This window comes from Eleginops maclovinus, chromosome 20 (genome assembly GCF_036324505.1).
Source record: "Eleginops maclovinus isolate JMC-PN-2008 ecotype Puerto Natales chromosome 20, JC_Emac_rtc_rv5, whole genome shotgun sequence".
Lineage (NCBI taxonomy): Eukaryota > Metazoa > Chordata > Actinopteri > Perciformes > Eleginopidae > Eleginops > Eleginops maclovinus.
Window position 1 is genome coordinate 19,301,586 of NC_086368.1, and position 21,583 is coordinate 19,323,168.

The following is a 21,583-nucleotide window of genomic DNA, read 5'->3' on the forward strand; positions in this document are numbered from 1 at the left end:
TCAAACTTTGGCAAAAACATGAACATACGGCATGTGACCTTACAAGATTTTGCAATGTGTTAATCAGGCTCTGATGGGTTTATTAGGGATTAAATGCGGTTCACGGATAGCCCTGTTTAATCCAAGATACACAACACTCAAAGCCATCAACAATCTCAAGTGTAATGCTACACACATGTATACACTTGTCCTAAAGCTTCCTTCGTTATAGAGCCCCATAAATCCCTACCCTCAGGCTTTGTTTGACAGTAGCGATGAATTCTTTTTGAAGTTGTTTCTGGATCGATACTGTGGATATTAAGTATCCCACACTATAGGCAGTGTATGTGTGAGCTTGCATGAGTGGGTGTGTAGAATCCATATCAAATATTCATTGGGTGGTCCTCATGGCTCAGACAGGCTTCAACTTGAAATGTAAACTTAAAGGAAATACATGAGTTGACTATATTTCAAAGCACTTAGCCGCTTTACAATGATGGTCCCAATTGTGTTAATTTCGTCAACGATAACTATGACGAAAAATGTTCGTCAACGAACTTTATTACATGACTAAGTCAAGACGATGACGAGCTAAAAATAGATTTTTGATAATTAAAACTATGACGAAATCAATAAAAAATGTTTGTTGACGAGACGAGACGGGACTAAAGTGTTAATGGTGGACTGTCGGACATTCAAAATGCGGGATATTTTATTTTACCCTTCCGGCTTTGGGTTCAATGTGCGGTTCGCGATGTTGAATCCCGGGCCCAGAATAGCGTATGACCGGCCCTACATACATGCAGCGCCACCCCTCTCTCTCTTAAAGGGATGGGCGTTCTTCCTCTGCATGACCCTTATAGCATAACACCAGATATTACACAAAGTGTTAAGAGAGTGAAATGTTGCTTTACACATTTCAACACTTAATACTGTCAACTTGATTCCAATTTCAGATACCTGTATTTGCCTAACTGAATTAGTTTATAGAGAGAAAAAAAATGTGACTAAAAGTTGACTAACATGTAATGACTTTTCATCGACTAAAACTGGACTAAAACGTTTTGAGTTGTTGTCGTCTAAAACTAGACTAAAACTGTGAAGGATAAAAAGGACTAAAATGTGACTAAAACTAATAACCATTTTCGTCCAAAGACTAAGACTAAATCTAAAATAGCTGCCAAAATTAACACTGGGTCCCAAAGAACGTAGCTATGGCACGGTCAATGCAAATCAGTTCATGATGCAAGAGCTCAAATGTTCCTGGTTAGTGGTTTCTCCATGAAGTGTCACAGTAAACATTTCCTGTTGATTCAATGACTTTGACTAGCGCTATTAACATGTATGGTTAAACTCCTCGTCTTTAAAATGCACTTACTCCATACTGACTCATTGAGTAACCACTTAGGACTTTTGGTATTCCGGCACATCTCACAGGAAGCACAGCTCACAACACAAAAGCATGTGTGGTTATTCCTGTGGTTACTGTACAATCATGTTATTTACTCTAAAATGAGTTATGAAATTTGCAGGAATTGTCCCTAGTGGGAAAGATGTGCTGGTATAAAGGTGAATATCAAATATTTCCCAAAGCGCAGGTTGAGCTTTTCAAATTAATTTCTTTGTTGGACTAACAATCTGAAACCCATTTAATTTATAATGTGTCTAGACAAAGGCGAATCAAAATAAAATAAAATAGAAAAGGCATTCCCTTTTAAAATCAAATGTCATTAAAAAAAATCTGTGACATGAGGATGATTCAGGTTAATTAGCTCTAGTTATTGAAGCTCAAAAATAACTTAACAGAGAAACACCAAGCTTTTTCAGTAACCAGATCAATATGTACAAATGTAAAACATGTTTTTGCTATTAATACTGGTAGCATATTTGGTGGTTTTAGTGCAAGTATTTGTAGTAAGAGGTTCTCTGGCATGGTTTAAGACAAAGCCACGTCAGCTGTGATTTACTTTTTTGGCGTGTTGTTTTATTGGCTTGCAGCCCCAGAAAGAGTAAGGAAACACACACACACAAAGACACACATACACCCACACACGCACAAACACACACACAGTACAAAGCCCCAACTCTACAGGAACCGCTCCAGCCCAGACAGGGGCTGAATTGTTTTGTTTCCATAGTGACCTGGCAGCACACAGCTGACTGCAGCAGGAATACACACAGACAGACATGCACTGGCTCACACACACACGACAAAGACAGGCTATACACACACATTACAGTGACCGGACTGATGGGATTCACAAAGGGAGGAAAGATATGGGGGAGGGTGAGCAGGAAGGGAGTGAAGGTGAGACAGAGGAGAGGAAAAGAGGGTTAGAGAAAAAAAAGGAGTAGGCTGTTTAGAAAAGAAAAAAAATGAAAGGCAGATAAGCAAATGAAAAACAGAGCGAGAAAATGTGTGTGGGTGGAATCAAACATATTCACCAATTTCACTACATAACCTTTATCCCTGCCGCAGCAGAGGGTCGTCTTTCCTAACTCATGTTGTTCATTGTTTCAGACTACACAGGCTTTAGCCCAATCCTATTAAACCTCATGAACCCTCCGCACTGGCCGAATAATCTCATCAGTCACACAGGCAGAAACATGAAACCTAAAGATGGAGTGGAACTTTATACTGGTTTCTCTTTCCTTCTTTTTCAGAAGCAGCGTAGGTGGAGAAAAACCTTAAAACTTTTAGAGTACAAGCCAGCCAGCTCCCGCTCCCCCTCCCCGCTCCCCTCCCCCCCCTCTCTCTCTCTCTCTCTCTCTCTGTCTTCACATGAAAGTGATAGATCTGGGGCTTTATGACCTCTTTATAGACACAAAGACTGCATTGAGATCAGGGGGGAGAGAGAGAGAGCGAGAGAGAGAGAGAGAGAGAGAGACCCAGCCCTCCACTCATCACAACACCCTTTCTTCAGCCCTGCACTTCCTCTCTTAATCCCCCCCACCCCTCTTCATTTTTACATTCTCCCTCTCCAACTTGGGACCCCCCCTGGTCTTACACTAAAGTAGCCCAACCAATCCCAGTGCAGGCTGCTGCTAACCACTGGGCCACCTGTGGCAATGATTTGCCAGTTGGCTGTGGACCAATGACAACGCGGTAAAAAGACACTACGGCTATTTCTCCCACCCCGCATGGCTGATTTGGGATATGTGGACCCTTTAACAAGCCACACACACACACACATACACACACACACACACACACACACAGCTAATTCCACTCATACGACAGTCACTGACATCAATGAGCAACTGCTGCCTGATTGCTACCACATGGTTTTACCAGCTTTTCTATGTGTGTGTGCGTGTGTCTTCAGTATTCCTCAAGGAACAACATTTCAACACAGCTCGACTGACTTAACAACGTGAAAATGGGAGAGACGGGATTCCCCCATATTTCTGCTAAGGCTGCAATTTGTGTTTCAAAACAATGTTGTTACATAGCAACACAATGTAGTAAAGTAAATCAGAACCAGCTTATCTGCATCCGTGTCAATCTTCCTTATACGGTACACAGTGTTGTTTGTAACATGGATATTATGACACATAACTTGATCAATTCAGATACAATATATGCTACTTACAATGGGTGAGCAGGCAGTGCATTTGTCAAAGGCCAGGCTTGCAGGCAGGACATTGTCAAACCTTGACAGAAAGCCCCGGATCTGTGGAAGAGAAATCAACACGTCAAAAACTGACACGAAACTGAGGAGCAAAATAGCAGAGCAGAACTCGAATGAGGCAAACTATTTCCAAAACCACATTCATAAACACTGTCATTTACATTATGTAAACACAAAAAGGTCTTGTGAACGTTAAGAGATGAAAACACAAATTCAATCAGGAGAAAAATATGTAGTGATTTGATATTGCCTTTTGGCAATTTCCCGTTTTTGAGAATAAAGTACTCTTGTTATCTTTATTCTGTTTAAGCAAAGTAAACGCAAATGTATTAAAGTTAACATTGAAGTGCTTGAAAAGTTTGGAGGCAGTTTATCTTTTCAGTTTTTATGCATTTCAAAATTATGCCGAGAGCGCCCTCTGGTGCATGTTGTTAGTGAAACATCTTCAGCACATCTCACTGCTGAAAGCTTTCACTCCAATTTATGGCTAAGGTAATTATGGTTTTTTACCTTGACAGCAGTTATTTACTTTGACGACAGTTATTTACCTTGACGACAGTCTAAACAACCCCTCTACACATATACATACGCCAACAACTGTTTAGTGACACATGTTGAAATCCCATTTGACAACAAAATTCTCTTAATGCGCCTCCTTCCTCCTCTCATCCTCCTAAATAAATACATTTTTCAAATTCGAATTCAGTTTTTCTGGTGACTCACATAGCCTAAAGCATAAAATGACTCACCTCTCTGGTGGTGAAGCAGGCACACATTTGGAACATTTGTGAAAAATGTAACAAGAAATGAAGAGCTAAGATTTTTTGGAAAGGAGATGTGGGTGCTGCATGACATTTGCAAGCACCCCCATTTCAATTATTCATCATGGGGCAAAATGTTCACTCCCGCAAGGCATGGTGTTAATTTTTAAGGGTAACAGGTTGAGAAGTTCATCTCTAACTCTGTGACTGATAATCAAATACAATGTGTATGCAGTATTCATCTTGCAAGACATTTCAAATTGATCAAGGAGCTCCAGTAAGTGAGGATTATTTCATTTTGCCACGTTTTTGTTAATTGTTTTTGTCCTTTTACAAATTTCAATGACTGTGTTGCTTATTTTTTAAAAACAGGCAACATCTAGGGATGTATACGAGGAATAGAAGGGCTCGAAAGATTAACTGCAGTAACAGGCAGTACAAATATAACATTAATGTGAGAAGACAACTGCCTGCGCACATGTCCAGTGGATGAATTAACAAATGGAGGGCTGAATGGATGGATGAGTCAGACCAAGGGGAGAGCGTGGGCAAGTGAGATGGACTTGAACAAAATAATTGCTCTATATAAAACTGTCTTTATATACTGCATTGAGTTCAGGTATGAATGTATTGCAAGGGCACTTTCTGAGTTGTGACATTCATGCCTCCCTTAGATTTTAAAAGTGTCACATGCGGCATTACTGATTGAGAGCACTGGAATAAGGGCCTGAGCTGGTACAATAAGCATACATAGTTTTAAAGAAGTATCCTGAATGCGTGCGTGCGTGCGTGCGTGCGTGCGTGCGTGCGTGCGTGCGTGCGTGCGTGCGTGCGTGCGTGCGTGCGTGCGTGTGTGTGAGTGTGTGTGATGGCCAGCAGAAAGTTGCTAGATATAACAGAAATTCCAGAAAAAACATTGTCTTTTTGGGGTGGAGTTTTTCTCTATCTAAATCGAGGATCTATATAGGTTAAATTGATTTGATTTCAGTTAGGGTCAAGTATTTCCAGCCACTGATTTTTGTTAACAACTAATCATATCATCATATGCATGTGCATCCACAAATTCACCCAAGCAAGCACAAAGGAATTTAATCGACGTCAGAGAGGGTCCAAACAATGCTTCGTTATGTTTAGGATTGGAGATTAATAGCTTAAATACACATAACAAATGGGTGAAGGTGGTGACATCAATAACATTTTCTGAATGCCTGTATTGGAACTCTTATCTTCAACACTTGATAAATGCCATGCCGTTACATGTAGTTTCTGTAAACCACCACGAGTTGTCAGTGTGGCACCTCGGAAAAGATAGCCTTAAAAACATTCATCTGCAGAGTGTTGTATGAACGGTAGACAGCTATATACTGTAGAAACAGGGACACACACCCAAACATGCAGACCCTCTTGCATATTATCCACCCAGCATTTCTCTCTCTGTGGTCTTCATTATCTTATTCCCTTGCCCTCGCCGTATTTCTGCACGTGCACACGCAGCCCGAGCAGCGGAGGTGACAAATGATATTCAAATTTTCAGGGTGATGAATACTGATGATGATGCAAATGGAGGTGGTGAGATACTCGAGTATGTGGCAACAGTCAATAAGCAAAAGGGCAGAGTTTGGATAGCTGCATATTATCGACTCCTTCTGTATTTGGACACAGAAAATCATTCTTGGAAAATAACTGATTAAAACAAGAGTCTCTTTTTCAAGCTAAAGTTGTTGGTTACCACTAACTCCAACGTTTAATATCATCATTTATTTGTCTTTTGTGTCCTTATAATCACGTCTGTTGTCTCATACTACTAGTCACACTTGAGTTTGCACCACTTTTTCTGTCGAAAAATAAATCTACAGAATAGTGACCAATTAACACCCTCCACGATGTGAGAAGCCCCTGGTTTGGGTGAGTGTGATGCAACACTGAGAAGCTGCTGAAGGTTTTAGCGTAGATGCTGCAATGGCATCAGTCATATCAGACTTGAAGAGTATTACTTCATTGAAAGAAGAACAAGGTTTTTTTCTCTATAGAAAAAACGTGTTCACTCTTAACCCTGCTGGCTTTGGGGGTGAGTTTGATTGACAGATGGTTCATCCAGTCACCTGCCAAATTTTTGGGGAAAATGCATTCCTTTTTTCCAAACAGTTTCCAATCACAGCTTCTCCGATGATTCTGTGTAACAAACCATCTGGCGCTTGACACAGTCGCCATGCCACAGATATGCCTGTTCCTATTTCAATCTTAAATTCTACACCCAAAAATGAATGCCAAAAGACAGACCGTGGAAAAATGGCTTCACGAGGCAATACATTCAGGCTAACCCTTCAGGTTTTACAAAGCTAACTCACTGATGTCCACAATGTATCATGTTTATGTATTGAGCTCTATGTTTTCCTCAATAAAGCGCTGCCTGACCCACTCCTTTCAGCTAAATATGGTCTGACCTCTAGTGCTCCTCAACTTATGAAACTGACTTAATTTTGCTCTCCACAACAGCGGCATCAGCTTCAAATCTAGTCATGGTTAGCCGCACGGCTTAGCTAGGGGGATAGATTTTAAGATTGGGTTAGGTTTGGGTTATTTTTCTATGCATAAACTGAGTGCAGTACAAAAACAGGTACACTAAAGCACAAAGCTGACTGTTGAAGATGGAGGGTCACCACCAGCTGCTCATGCTAGGCTAACTGTAAACTGAAGCTTAAGGAGGCAAATTCTTAGTTGAAGTGGGCGCCAGGACTGATATAAAGGGCAATGGTAAGCAGGCTTCAGAAGCATTAGAGATCCTGCTTAAAAATACATCCGTTAAGAAATCTGAGAGTTCTTAAAAGGGAAAGTAGATCTCAGAAAAGTCTCTCTCTGTAGGCCATAGATAAGGTATTTGTAGCTTTTATTACTCATAGACGTATCCTACTTATAGAGTAGAAAAACAACACATTGTAACCACTCGTAGTAGGTATGGTATGGTATGGTATGGTATGGTATGGTATGGTATGGTATGGTATGGTATGGTATGGTATGGTATGGTATGGTATGGTATGGTGTGGTGTGGTGTGGTGTAGGTAGGTAGGTAGGTTCAGTATAATGCAGCACAGATAAAGCATCACTATTAAGTGCATCAATGTTCCACAGACTTGAGTTGCCATACCAACTAATGAAGTCAATGTGTCGGATAAACATTTAGAATAAGTTATATTTATATATTGTAGGGCTGTTGTATTGCTCAGGAAAAACTTGGTTGAATGCAGCTTGTTCAAAAAAAGACATAACCTAGGCCAGGATTGACAGGATGTTCAATGTTGCCATTATTCAAAAAGGCAACAACTGCGCTCAACTCAGCATCCCTCAACAACACTTTCAGTTTCCATCCCAGATGCAAATCTTGCAGTTTATTTATTTTTTAAATCTCCATTTAAATGTAACCGTTTCTATGCATGTTGCTAGAGATGCCACTGCTCTATTCTTGTGATTGTACTTTTTGTAAAAAATACTTTAATATGTTAATGTAAAATAAACAGTGCATTTTATTGTAGGTACTCATGTATATAAACCTAATGTGCCACAATATTGGTCACACACAATATTCTGAAAGTTTGTAGTTTGGAAACAAAGGCATTACATGATGCCTACAAAGATTGACTTTTGAGTGACACCAGAAAGGAAAGGCCACTGCTTTAATGTGCGTTTGTGAGTTTGAGTGTGACTGACCTGATGTGGCACTAGACCCAGAGAGGTGGGAGGTTCATTCATTCTGTCATCACTGCTGCTGGCTATTGCATAGCCTCTGAGGATAGAGAAAAAGAGGAGAACATTAAATACTTAGATCAACTTATTTCAATATATTTCTTTTCTAAAAAAAATTACATATAAAATTACATATTATACATTGTATGAAAGGTATGAGCCTAACGTGATATAATGCATACCGTTTATCTAGACTTTTAACAAACTTTGATGTCACAAAGCAGTGAATTTGACCAATATTGAGATCCAAGATATCCCAATTGCTTTAACATTATTTGATCCGAGAGCCCCTGCTTGCCAGTAGATCTAGCGAGGTTTTAAAGATGTGACTCTTCATGGATAACAACACACACTCCCCAGAATGTTTTTGCAAAGTAAGATATGTCTGTCGTACTGCTGCAAAAATAATCCTTATGTGACAATATCTAAAGCCCATGGTTGCTCATATGACGCTGCATTAATGTCTTTAAAAAGGGAGAAAAAGATGGGAAGAATAAATAAAGGAATAGAACAGCTAAGAAGTGCAAAACAAGGACACAGAGGGCAGTTGCAGGAGGAATGTAAAGGAAGGGGTGACACAACCATAGAGGTACAGAGGGTACATACAATTTCTCCTTAGCTTCATTGCTTTGTAAGCTTTTTATCCAGGATAGGCAGAGCAGCTCTGCAACAGCTTATTACATCTCAAAACACTCTGAGAGAAAATAGCTGTCTTATCAGCCCCAGTAAGCGTACGACTTTCATCGACACATGCATACACAATTATATTTCCACAATGACACATCTGTGCACACTTAATAGGCATGGAAACATCCCCATCATTTTTGACAAAACGCTTTTAAGACTAGGAAATATCAAGCTATAACAGATTGCCAAGTGAACATGAGAGCAGACTGAATCATAGTGTTCAAGCTTTTGAAGCATGAAAGTGAAAGATGGATTATAAATTGCAACAACGCTTCTACAGTGTACACTAGCTTTTGGCCTTAAATACATTTAGGGAGCTGTGCTACAACTGAATTACAGACTCTACCTGCAGTGCAATAAGACCTCAGCTGCAGGGTGGCACCATCAAAAAGCAAAGTGAAGCTTACTGAAACTTTTAGAAGCACAATTCAAGGGCAAAACCTCAAAGGCAAAAATCTCTTTTAAAAAAAGGGCTCCACCAATCGGAAGGGGAGCGGTTTTATCCTTGGGCGAAATACTAAACCCCGTATTTTTTCCCAGCGGCACAGCCATCGGTGCTTTAGTGCGTGTAAATGGTATTTGCTGAGGGGCAGGTGGCAACTTGTATGGTATCCTCTGCCACCAGTGTACGCATTTGTGTGTGAATGGGTAAATGCTGGCTTGTGCTGAAAAGTGTTTTGACTTCTTGCTAAGAGTAGGAAGCCCTTTGTAAATGCAGTCCTTTTTGCTTTTAACAGCCTACTGGTGACTCACTAAAGAAATTGACAGTCGGAGTGTGTTTGCAAGGATCTTTTTGAAGACTTTTAGTCGGAAATAATTCAAAACTAGATAAAAGTCTTTTGGAACCAAGTTTGTATTTGCTAAGGGGGTGCAGAAGGAAAAGCTGAAGCTCACCATTAACAATTGGCACTGTTTATATGTACATTAAATCTTACATTCAATTGCCGCAGAGTAATTAGGTAGGAGAACCATCAACAAAAGTGAACAATCTACATTTTCAATCAAACAAAAAGGATGATCAAGTATGTTTCTGTTCATTTTTAAATTAGATATCTGTAAAGTGTTTAAGCTATTGGACGCAAGACATAATTACTTCACTTGTTATGAGCAGTCTTTGATTTCTCCTTTTTAGCTTAGGTTCTTTATTACTTGTTGAATCAAAGCAAGCTGCAGGCCATACTGTACAACTCAAAGACTCCATACTATGGCTGTATCGCCTGAACAATGCTACTAACACCACTAATAGTAATATAATTCCTTATAATTCATCTATATATCTGTTGTATCTTTATAAGTATGCTGTGCTTACCCTTCAGTGTGTTGCAGTATGGACACCATCATCTCCACAGCGAGGGCTCCAGCTATCATGGCCAGGCCTGGTCTGCTGACTGTGCACTGTTGATCCAGAGTTCGATCCCTGGTTGACTGTTTGCAAAAAAACAAAAATACCAAGGAGTAAACAAAGGTCAATAAAAAGTGAGAAGAGCAGTACGGACACCAGGTTCCTTCCATTTATCATGAAATAACTTGCCTAAAAACACGAAATGAAGGAAAATTGACAAGTTTGGGCAATTAGCTTATCGCATATAAAGTGTTTTGGAAAGCAGGAATTTATTCAAACGTATTTCTAACAGATATAGATGATGCTGCTATCCAAAGTGACTAAGGTTGAGTGAGCAAATATTGCAAAATCACTGGTAGTGGAGTGCTTTCAGTTAAGTAGCCTTTTAAATATGTATACTATTCTTAAATAAATAAATGGGTCCAATTTCTGAACTAAATTGCATCACACCTCATAAAATAAGTGAATACACTAAAATAGAAATGCATGTTAGCTTGTTTCCTTCACAGCATGTCTTACTTTGTTATAAGAGCTGATCAATGACAAAGCAGTGATAGAGAACCTCCATTGTTGTACAATTATAATTAAATCCAGGAACAAAACAACACAATAGCCGTCTGTATGTATTATCCATAATTTCCTATTCATTTATACTCAAGTTTAGCGACAGCTGGCTGGGAATGACAATAACCTGTGACAGCGGGCTGCAGCCATCGACATTTATAGGGGAAGTCAGAGCTGAATAGCACAGCTTCCAACAAATTGCTCTGGCCTTAAATAGCTGAGGAATTGCTTTCATAAAGTACTCAAATCAAAAGGGCATAAAGGGGAAAAAGACCACAGAGAGAAACAAAGTTTGTCGAATGTGGTTGTCAAGCAAATAGGAAAAGCTTTGTCAGGCACATGCCTCTGCTATTTCACATAGCACTCCTTATTGCAATGAGTATAAGAAATGTTTGAACTTTATTTCCATTTAAAAATAATATCATAAACCTCGCAATTTGAAACTGCATCATTATTTAGATTTTAATTAGTATACAACTATAGTTTGTTGATCAGTTGGGGGCAACATATCAAGCTTTAAACTCAAACATCAACAGCACGTTTTACATTTAATATATCAAGTTGTGTTACTGGGCTGTGATGATTGAAGAAAATATGTCAAACAATTCTGCCATTTTTGTGTTAAATGTTTTGGCTGTGTGCTTGTTCTACGTTCATAACGTGAGTTGAGTGCATGCTTGGTATCAATAATGTTTTCCTTACATCTCCTGGTGCCACCACATCATTGCAGAAGTAGCAGCCCAGCTTGTGCCCTGGGATGTTGGAGAACAGAGAGGATCCTGGGACAGTAGGTTCAGCGCCGGCAGGTGTGGAGGAGGAAGAGGAGTCAGAAGAACAGGAAGTGGAGGAGTCGGCCCCTGCAGAAACACTGACAGGGGGTTTCTTCAGGCCGTGGCGCATTACGACAAATGTGTCGAAGCCTAGCGCGGCGTTCATCACAAGCTGAAAGGGGGAAAGAAGACAATCACTCTAAATCACAGTAACAAAACGTCTTCACAAACTGTGGCTGAGGAAGATCTTCAATAGCTTTGGCTGTATTAGGAACACTTACTATTTCTCCCAAACTCTCGCACTGCACATTTCATCCAAATAAATTGCGAGGCCAATTTGTGGTGAAGTCTGAGACAGCCCTGCAGCACAAATGGCCAGATAATCTCTCAGCTGAGCAGGCCACAGAGAAAACCTAATCAGCAGTCCGAAAAACACTTAACTGCATTTAGCAATATAGCAGCATCAGGGATAGCACTAGGGGCTTTAGAAATGATGACGAAAAGTACCATAATTTTGCGTTGCCTGGCAACTAATACCGTTTCAATATCGAAATTCAACCTCCAGCTTAAAGAAAGGAACAAAAGAACAATGTTTACTAGGTCATACATGTTCCCTGTTACAGTGCTGCACACACAGTTGATTGAGATTAATTAAAACCTTTTAATAAGTAAGTGTTAACCCTTTAACACTTATGCAGTAAAACTGCTTAAAGGCTGTGTTTTTGTCTAGACAAAAAGAGACAATTCACTTAACTTAGAGTATTCTTAAAGAGGCGCCAATACAAAATCACTTATAAGCAAAAATAATTCATGAGGGCAAAATGTTAGTGCATTTTGTTAGGACAAGACATTATCTTTCCCTTGAGAAGACAATGTTGTCCCTCCACAAAATGAAGCCCAACTTTCAAGCGTAATTTCAGTGTGTGGCTGTTCTGTTTTCCTTACCTTTCTCTTGCTTGCAGCTATCACTGTGGGCAGCCAGCGGCTCTCCCTCGTATCCATTAATAAGAAGATTACATCATGTTCTGAAATGAGCTTCTCCAGGTGCTCGACATCCCTCTGAGCCTGGGAAAGAGTGTCCTGAGAGAAATTCACTGGGTGACCGGGCATAGGGATGCTCATGTTGAAACCCTCTGCATTCTGAGGAAGTAGAGAGAGGCAAAGAGGAAAAACAAGGAGACATGGACTTAGAAACTGATCCCATAGGTTTAATAACTTGCACCTACTAAGATGAATGCTCCATGAGTTTTTCCAATTGAGTTCTTATAGTATTCAACTTTTTTTCCATGGACAATAAGCTCTTCTTTTGGTTTTATATTTGTACATTCTCAACCATGAAAATGCCACATCTGAAATACTGTATAAGTATTTGAATCATATATACAGTATATTTTCAGCATAAAAATCCAAATTGTAAAGTTTGGGAAGGCTTTGGAAACACTCTTATTGAGAGTGATAACAAAAAAAACTGTCAACATGTACTTCCACATTTGATGTGCTATAGGCTATTTTTGATAGAAAAGGCTACAGCAAAATCTCTAAAATGAAAAATATGTTACATTTGATTAGCTGCTGTGAGAAGTCAGAAGCTAAAAAATGAGCAAAACCAAAATTGTCTTTTTGATGTGCCACTGCTGAGTGAGATGCTAGTCTAGACAGATAGTTGAGGGCAGAGCAGATGCAGTCACCAAACTGTCCCTCTGTGGAATAACACTTCCATCATGTCCACACCAGACCTGAGCCCTCATGAATTTACTCTCTTGTATGAGTTGAAGGAAAAGTATGAAAGGAAACCTTGAATCTCCAATTCCAACTCCACAGAAATTCTGAAATGACTTTTATTGGCAAACTTGAATAAATGTGACTATCTCCAGGGATTGCAGGAATGACATCAAAGCAAGAATAAATGTCAAGAGTAAATTAACAGTCAAGAGAAGGAGCGAAAAGGGCAAAGATGAGGTGTGAGATCTTAACAAGACGGAATGCCACTTTTACCGAATCAGTGGAATTTACACACTGCCTTCGCTGTAAATGTGTCGAGAGTGGGAGTTGTTAACTTGGGCTTGAATTTACATTTAACTTTGACGTAAGCGTTGCTAAGCATTTCGGAGGTAGTTCCGGGCTGGAGTGAGGTTAATCATAATCAAAGTTCCACTACAAACACTTCAAAGAATAATTTCCATTGTGAAAACAATATTTTCCTCTCAAGAGAAATAACACTTCAAGACAATCCAACAATACCACTGTTGATATCTTCAACCAGCCCCTGAACTCACTGTTGGTAAAATGTAAAAAGGAGAAAACAGGGTTGGTGCCAACACGACAAAATATCCTTTAAATGTCAGGCTTCAGTATTTGTCCGCAGACAAAATATGCAATCTGCTTACGACCTTTTCGACAATGTGACCTTGTGTGAACCGACTCCTCTCGGTTCAATCGATGCATTTCTGTGCTCTCTGTTCTCAGAATTTATATTTCTGTCTTTCTTACACTGGCACCTGGTGCCACTGTGTTTGTAGCACAAGCAGGGATGCAACACACACACACACACACACACACACACACACACACAGATAAAATAGAAGGGCAGGTATGGGTTCAGCTTGTATAGCCTATGGACAAACAAAATGTCGAGAAACAAACACCATGAACCTTTTGTTCTTCACTTCTGATTTCATTCCCAGACAAAAAGGAGAGGAACAATTTACAAGGGCACTAAAGTAAGAGGGGTATAAAGTTGATGACATGCCAATTATTTGTCTGCGTGAGTGAGTGAGTGAGTGAGTGAGTGAGTGAGTGAGTGAGTGAGTGAGTGAGTGAGTGAGTGAGTGAGTGAGTGAGTGAGTGAGTGAGTGAGTGAGTGAGTGAGTGAGTGAGTGTGTGTGTGTGTGTGTGTGTGTGTGTGTGTAAATGGCCATAAGGGACTCTATTATCCAGACCCGTTGTATCACGTTCGGGAAAAAGCTATTACAAAGATTGCACATTCTGCAGGGTCTAATACTTTTAAATGAGGCTTTAATCTTTCTAAGGTCAAAGCAAATCCCATAATATTTTACCAGTCAGACAGCAAGTGAGTCTTTATGCAAAACCACATAAAGACTCACCTGGTGTTTTCAAACTGGAGTCTGCTTGCCTTGCGCCTCCACAGAGCTCTACTTTGCATACAAAATGAATGAGCTTGTAAGACTTCAAAGTGATGCTTCAAAAGATTCACAAAAACTAAAACTGCTGACTGCATGTGGCAATTTTTATCAGGAACACCTCCTCCTGGTATCTCAACAGTGTGGGAAGAAGTACTTTACTTATAGTAAGTATAAGTATGGAAGTATTTGGCAAAGTCTATTTAAAGTATCAGAGTAGCAAAGTATTTAATACTGCTAAACAAGAAGCTGTATCCCCGGACAACTTAGCAAATTGGTAACTGAATCCAAGCATTACACAACCTCTGAGTGCAGGCAAAATTCAAGAGAATGAACCGCTCATGAACAGCCTACATCTTCTTGCTGAACATGAATGCATCATCACACAAATGTTCTCATGAATCACATCATAAATATGCATGCGTCATTGTTTTTACAAGTATAGCTTAATGAGAGGTAGTTGTTTTTGCACTAAAACGGAGCCCTGCTGTGAGTGTTTGGCTGCTTTCTCATTTAGCACTGTAGCATCCATTAACAAAGTAATGAGACTGCAGCATTAATATACAAGGAGCACAACTCTTTATTTCCTGCTTTGTTTGGCCATCACATCTCAGCTACGACTAATCAAAAATAAATATGACTATACGGGTTTTTGATTAAAAGCCAAGCCATGATTTAGATTTGTCATAATGGCAAAGCTGATATATATATAAAAAATAACCAACAGAAACGTTAGTACTTTAGGTATAAAACCAACAAAGACAGATTGGTTCGATCTTGGATGATTGATCCTCACATGATGTTAGATCATATTCCACAGCCTGGCCATTATTATTTGACTTTGAGTACTCACCACGCCAGGAAAGATCTTGGTGAGGCGGTCAACAGCTGCCAGGGCTTTGGACTTCCCTCCTCCGAGACAGTCTTCAAACTCATAGAGCGGCTGCCGAACTGGATTGGAGTAGGAAATCTTTGCGTTGTCTACAAATGTGATGTGTCTCACTCCCCATCCCTGGAAAACAAACAAACAAATTAATATTTTTAATCACGTCATTTTGAACCTCTATTCATTGACACTTTGTTAGCAGCTTCACTGACAATGAGTGGGAGGTTATGTTCTCAGTGTGCGTTTAGAAAAACTCCTTTATATTGGCACAATGAATACATCGGTGTGCAGGTAGCGCATGCTTTTAATATTCTAGCTTGCGATTCAAATCACTCACTATTATAACAAGGTCTAGCCAACACATCAATTACGTTTCACCAGAGTATTCTTCATGTTTACATTGAGTGAGAGAGGGTCATATTGCCCTCCGAACAGAAGAACACAAGCACAATAAGAAACATTTAGCTTCTTTTTAACACATTTTATATGTCTGTATTTCTTTCTTTCGGATTTGATTTTGTGTTGTTTGAGTATCGGATTGGATTGTGAAAATGTTGTTTTTTCCGGAAGGAATATTTGGATATTTGATGAGAAACAACTCTGGCTCCCACTTGAATCTTGTTAACTTTTACAGACTCTGGGGCATATACAAAATTAATTCAGAGTTAGGATCCATTAAAATACTATTTATCTAGTTCAGATTGAGCTAGCTCACTGAAAATAGACTCTGGATGAGTTTTTTGGAGAGCAGAATATTAATCAAGCGGCAAAATATTTATTTAAAACTCCAATCTTCAGGTATAACTGCAGTGATTCATTTGTGCGGTTCCATTGTTTCTGATGGAGTCTCATTGCTGCCACAATCTTAGCAAACACAGTGTCAAATCACTGCATGCTTGAATCCAGAAATTGATATACTTGAGATTTATCCTTCTACTCTTACCATGAGAGTCCTGGCTACATTGCAGCCAAGAGTCCCTGCTCCCAGCAGGAGACACTTTGTGGAGACAACCTTGTCCAGGTCCAAGGTAGGAACCAGCCTCCATCTCATCAGCTTCAGGTTCAGGTCCACTGATGACTCCGCAAGCCTGGAGAGAGTCAATGAAGACAACTGAAGACTCTTTGTTCTGAATAAGTTTCACTTTCACTACACCCTTGCACCTTTAACACATTTCTTTTGTTTTCATTACCTTTTAGGGTCCATGCATTCACTGAGGTTGACCATCCTGGGTCCCATGGCCCCCTTTGGGTTCTTCTCCCAACCTACGCTCTTGGGACACGCTGTGAAAACAATACATTAATCAAGTTAATTAAGCATAACATTACCTACAACAAAGGGAGAGTTGAGGAGACAGTTGTAAACCAAACAAAAACCAAGATCGCCCAAATTAGAAAAAACGAGTTTCTCAAATCGATCTTTCACAACAGCCCTGACATTTATACCTGTGTTATCTGAAAACACATGTCAAGACTGTGTGTCTAGTTATTCTGAACAGTCATCATTGAAACTTCTTTTCCAAGAAGAAAAAGTTCATTTAAAAAAAGTGTTGACAGCATGGCAAACAGCATAGAGGAGGGATGAGACCTTCTTTCTTTTCCCACTGTACTGATTGAGCACAAATAAAAACTATGAAAGTTGTGTTGCCTGTTAAATATAACATATGGGATGGTGAATGTTAATTAATTTGAAATGTGTGGCAAGTACCGACAATGTTGTGCCTGAGGTATCCTTATTAAGCGATTTCAGAACAATACCAAATCTGTCCTTGCACATCAAACAGAAAGGCTCAATCATTTTGTTCTTGGATGAATACATCCTCTGTGATTCAATTAAAGGCAACGCTGTTCTGAAGAGGTAGAGCGAAGTAAACAAAGACACCTCGTCTGAACTCAACAACAACCTCCAGCCCCTTTCCTGCTAGTACCATTTAAATTACTTTCATGCCTTATTCACAGGATAAAGGAATAATAGAAAAAGCGGGATTAGTGTAGTTTCAAAGGGATGCAAAAAGTCTTAGTGGAAAATAAGCTATGACTGAGTTTTCATATCAGTTACAATGTACACACACACACAAAAACACATTAAGATGGACAGAACAAATGCATATAAACATACCAACACAGAATCTCAGTACGGACTGATTAGGGCTGCAAAGTTAATAAACATTAACTGTGATCTTGGCATTCAATAATTATATGAGTTTAAAAAATGTATGAATTAAATTAAACTAACACCCAGCCACCAGGGGGCGCTCGATGTGTTTTGGCTTCACTTTTGGGGATATGTCATGCCTAAGTGTGTAACCTACAGCAGCAGCCGGTGAAAACATTCCTAAATGTCCAGAGTAGAAGGGATACAAACAACATAGTGCAAACGGGTGGAAACTAAATTCCCTGAATTATTATTTTTATCTCAAGATGTGTTCATTAGATGAAATGTCGCGCAGCGTGAAATTGAAATCACCGCTTTATTTGATAAAACTGATTTCTACCTGAAAATCAATTACTAACTGTGGTAAATTAGGGTGATTATCTTCTTATAATAAAAATGTCATTGTGATTGATGAAACTACACAAACACAAATAAGAATGAAATTACCTGAGTTGAGGGGAAGCTCAGGTAGTTTTATCTGGAAGATGACACTGTGCTGAATGGAGCGGCTCCCCTGCAGAGTTCTGTCCCTGAAACACAGCACCTCCACTGTGTCCAGCTTAGAGCCCCTGACACACACAAACAAACAAAAATAAATGCAAAAGTCAAACAAGGAAAAACATATATAGAGTAAACAAGAAATAAGAAAAATCTTCTCGCAGAATATGCTATCTCCCCTTGTAAGAATGCAAGAAACAACCGTAATAACTGAGCACTCACAAAAACTATCATCAACACATTTCCCCTAATATGGTTCTGAATTACCACAGTCACATTACACAGACTCCAGTGAAAAAACTGAATAAGCAAGACTTTGCGGCTACGTTGTAATTCTTTCTTCACCCGTCCCCGCCAGCATCAACAGTTTATGTTTAACACTGACAGAAAGTGAAGTCAGGAAACAGATTGAAGAAGTTTGTATTGGATAAAAGCTGCAGCTCAATACAGAACATAAGGGCTTATCTGAATTTGCTGCTGATAAACTACTGGTATCGTGGCATATTATTGCTAAACTGCTCCCAGGGGGGGTTCCTTGTTTAAATGAAAAATAATTATGCAATACAAATATCACTGACATTGCAAGACAAGTGCCAGGAAAAACCAAATCCTCTAGGGGCAAAATGATGTTATGTAGACCTGAATTTAGAAATGTGAAGCAACAGATAATGTATTGTCGACCTCAGACAATGATGCAATATTATCATGTGCTGATTTTCATTTTAAGACATATTTAAGATCAATTTGGAGATCAATTTGGAAATTTGGTTCTGTTGTTTATCAATTAGATTTTGTAAAGAATAAACTTAGGATTTTTTTATCTTATTTAGCTGGTCATTTACTTTTTGTCCGTCAGTGTGCATGTTAAACTCTGTAAATCGCATTAAGATTGTCACTAATAAACCTGATACAAATAAATAATGTTAACCTAGGGTTTAGGAAAAAACATGTTTAAAGCACAGCAGCATGTAGTGACTTCTCATAGGTGGTAAAACAATTGCAATAGTGGTAGGACTACCCTAGAGAAGCAGATATATGTTTTGCAAAAACGTAAGGAACCGTCTCAAATGATAATATGAGATGTGATGGGGAATAAACCCTTTAAGGAAAGCCCTGTATGAATCAACAATAAAAGATATATGCAAGTAGGCCACATCATTTGTTAAAAACACAAAACCATGTTAGGTATTGTAGATATCCAAGTTCTCCCACCAATAGCAAACAGTACAACTTCCGTTTTACTTTCCTGATACTGCATCTGTCTTTTCGAGTTAATTCTCACCATCTCAGATGCAATTTGACCAATTTTCTTTTTTTCCTTTCATGCATCCTTTAAACTACAGAATGAGTTATTGAAAACATTGCATAATTCTAATTCTCAATGTCAAAGTTTCAAAATGGTACAATATTAAAATGTCTGCAGTATATCAGCAGTGCATGCCATTTAGTTTTTATCATCTGTATACACATTTTAAGAAATGCTCAGACATTTCTTTCTTAGATATATTACTTAACATTTAAACCAATGACTTGCACTAACTCATCTGTGGTGTACACTTCTTCTCTGTAAATACTTCAGTAAAACATATTGCTTTGCAAAGCCCACACAGGTTTCCACATACCAGCATCATGTGCACGACCAATTGAGTCTATAAACACACGGAGTAATTTATGAGCTGTAACAAAATGCTTAGAAATCTGTTATTCCTGTTCACAAAACAGGACGGCTCATGTGTGTTCTACTGGATTTTTACAAAATGCCTTCTCATTTTGTTACTACTAGACCAGTCCTGCTTTCAAAACGACAATGCTTCATACAGAAACATTTATCTAACAATTTCAGTTGTTAGAAAAAGATATAATAGAAAATCTGCAGCATTAAGTGGCTCAATACTTTGCCTGTAAGTATCAGGAGTTTCAAGATTCCCAAAATGCATTGCCTTGCAAAATGCATTGCCCCAAAATGCATTTTGCATGCTATGTTTTTTTGTGTTTCCACTAAGAAGCCTACAGTATGGTGTCCATAGATAGTAGCTGCTGTATGTCTCATAGATCAGCCTGGCATGTGTCAACAAGGCAGTCATTTTATCAACTACTTGTTGCAATGGCTACCAAGCTCTTGTGCTTGTGATCTTTTTGAGTAACTTTGAGTAATATTCAAATTCTTTAGGTGGTTAAAATAGTTTTGTAGCTAGCAATTTAGTTTTAATTTCAAATGTCTAAAGGCAAGGTAAACAATATCACAAAACAAACAGTGTGGAAAGAATGACTTTTGTTTTAAAACTATGACTTAGCAACATGTTAGATATTGAACAAAATGGAACATCAGGAAAATGTGAAGCAATCTCATACTTGCAAAACTCTAACAACAAAACCGTTAAGTGAAGTATGAACGCCATTAACTGTGGAAGGTCACATCAACATCTCAAATCAGACCAGTTTCCTACACTTGATAGTCAGGAAATTAGTTAAGCAGGCATTTCCTGTCTTTTTGTGGCATTGTGCCTAAATAAAATAGTTGATGTAATCTGAAAAACAGTCATAGTGAAATTCATAATCTCAACATGCGTTTATAAAAAAAACTAAATCCTCTAGAGAACTTCCTCTTCTTTTACCAGCACACAAAAACACACACACAAGAAGGAAGGGAATTACCATCGGTAAGCTAAGAGGACCAGCAGATTTCTCAGTGGCCAGCCCGGATGTTGAGACAGAGTACACGGATCATAGACGCCCACAGTAACCTAGAAAAATCAAACATGGTGTGTTTACTTTACCAAATAGGGATTCTGTGTGTGTGTGTGTGTGTGTGTGTGTGTGTGTGTGTGTGTGTGTGTGTGTGTGTGTGTGTGTGTGTGTGTGTGTGTGTGTGTGTGGTAAAATACAGTCAAATAAAGTAGTGTATAAAACAATCCAACAGAGCAGAAATATTTGAAAACTGTGAAAAAATGTCCCTATATATCGATTTTTTACACTCTTGCAGAAAATGTTTCTCCATTTGTTGCTAAAAAAATAGAAACACAAAACAAAGTGAAGTACTACCTTCTTAGTATCAGTGAAGAACGTGTCCCAGTCACCGAGTGGAGCCATCTGAACAGTGTCCTCTGTGTATTTCATTAGGAAGTAAGGCACTGCAGAGGTCTCTTTTTTGATACACATGGAGTCATAGGCATCCTGCAAGGCTGTGATCTGAGACAGAGCACAGGCAATCAGCATAATTACAAGCTCCCTGCTGTACATGCATATATAAAACAGACCTTTTGAATGGTAATCATAATGATTATCAACACCATAGAGTCACAGCTGCCACCCACCTCGGCCCACCACCCACAGAGGGTCAGCAAGCTTAAAAGGTGGGAACTTATCTACGATGACTTGGCATTGCAGTCACCGCATAAATGGATGACATTCTTCAAAGTTATAATTTTATA

General features: G+C 39.1%; 1 protein-coding gene across 2 annotated transcripts in view; it reads right to left on the minus strand.

The window, feature by feature from the left end:
* Nucleotides 1-21,583, minus strand: part of atg7 (ATG7 autophagy related 7 homolog (S. cerevisiae)) — a 50,779-nt gene that overhangs the window by 25,780 nt on the left and 3,416 nt on the right. For both annotated transcript variants that reach the window (XM_063911714.1, XM_063911713.1), the window contains exons 7-17: nucleotides 21,195-21,341; nucleotides 20,808-20,896; nucleotides 18,102-18,223; nucleotides 16,693-16,783; nucleotides 16,446-16,590; nucleotides 15,470-15,628; nucleotides 12,422-12,616; nucleotides 11,409-11,648; nucleotides 10,110-10,225; nucleotides 8,078-8,153; nucleotides 3,573-3,653 (exon numbers count right to left, since the gene is read on the minus strand). In XM_063911714.1, the coding sequence (XP_063767784.1) occupies nucleotides 3,573-3,653; nucleotides 8,078-8,153; nucleotides 10,110-10,225; nucleotides 11,409-11,648; nucleotides 12,422-12,616; nucleotides 15,470-15,628; nucleotides 16,446-16,590; nucleotides 16,693-16,783; nucleotides 18,102-18,223; nucleotides 20,808-20,896; nucleotides 21,195-21,341 (1,461 nt within the window). The remainder of the gene's footprint in view (nucleotides 1-3,572; nucleotides 3,654-8,077; nucleotides 8,154-10,109; nucleotides 10,226-11,408; nucleotides 11,649-12,421; nucleotides 12,617-15,469; nucleotides 15,629-16,445; nucleotides 16,591-16,692; nucleotides 16,784-18,101; nucleotides 18,224-20,807; nucleotides 20,897-21,194; nucleotides 21,342-21,583) is intronic.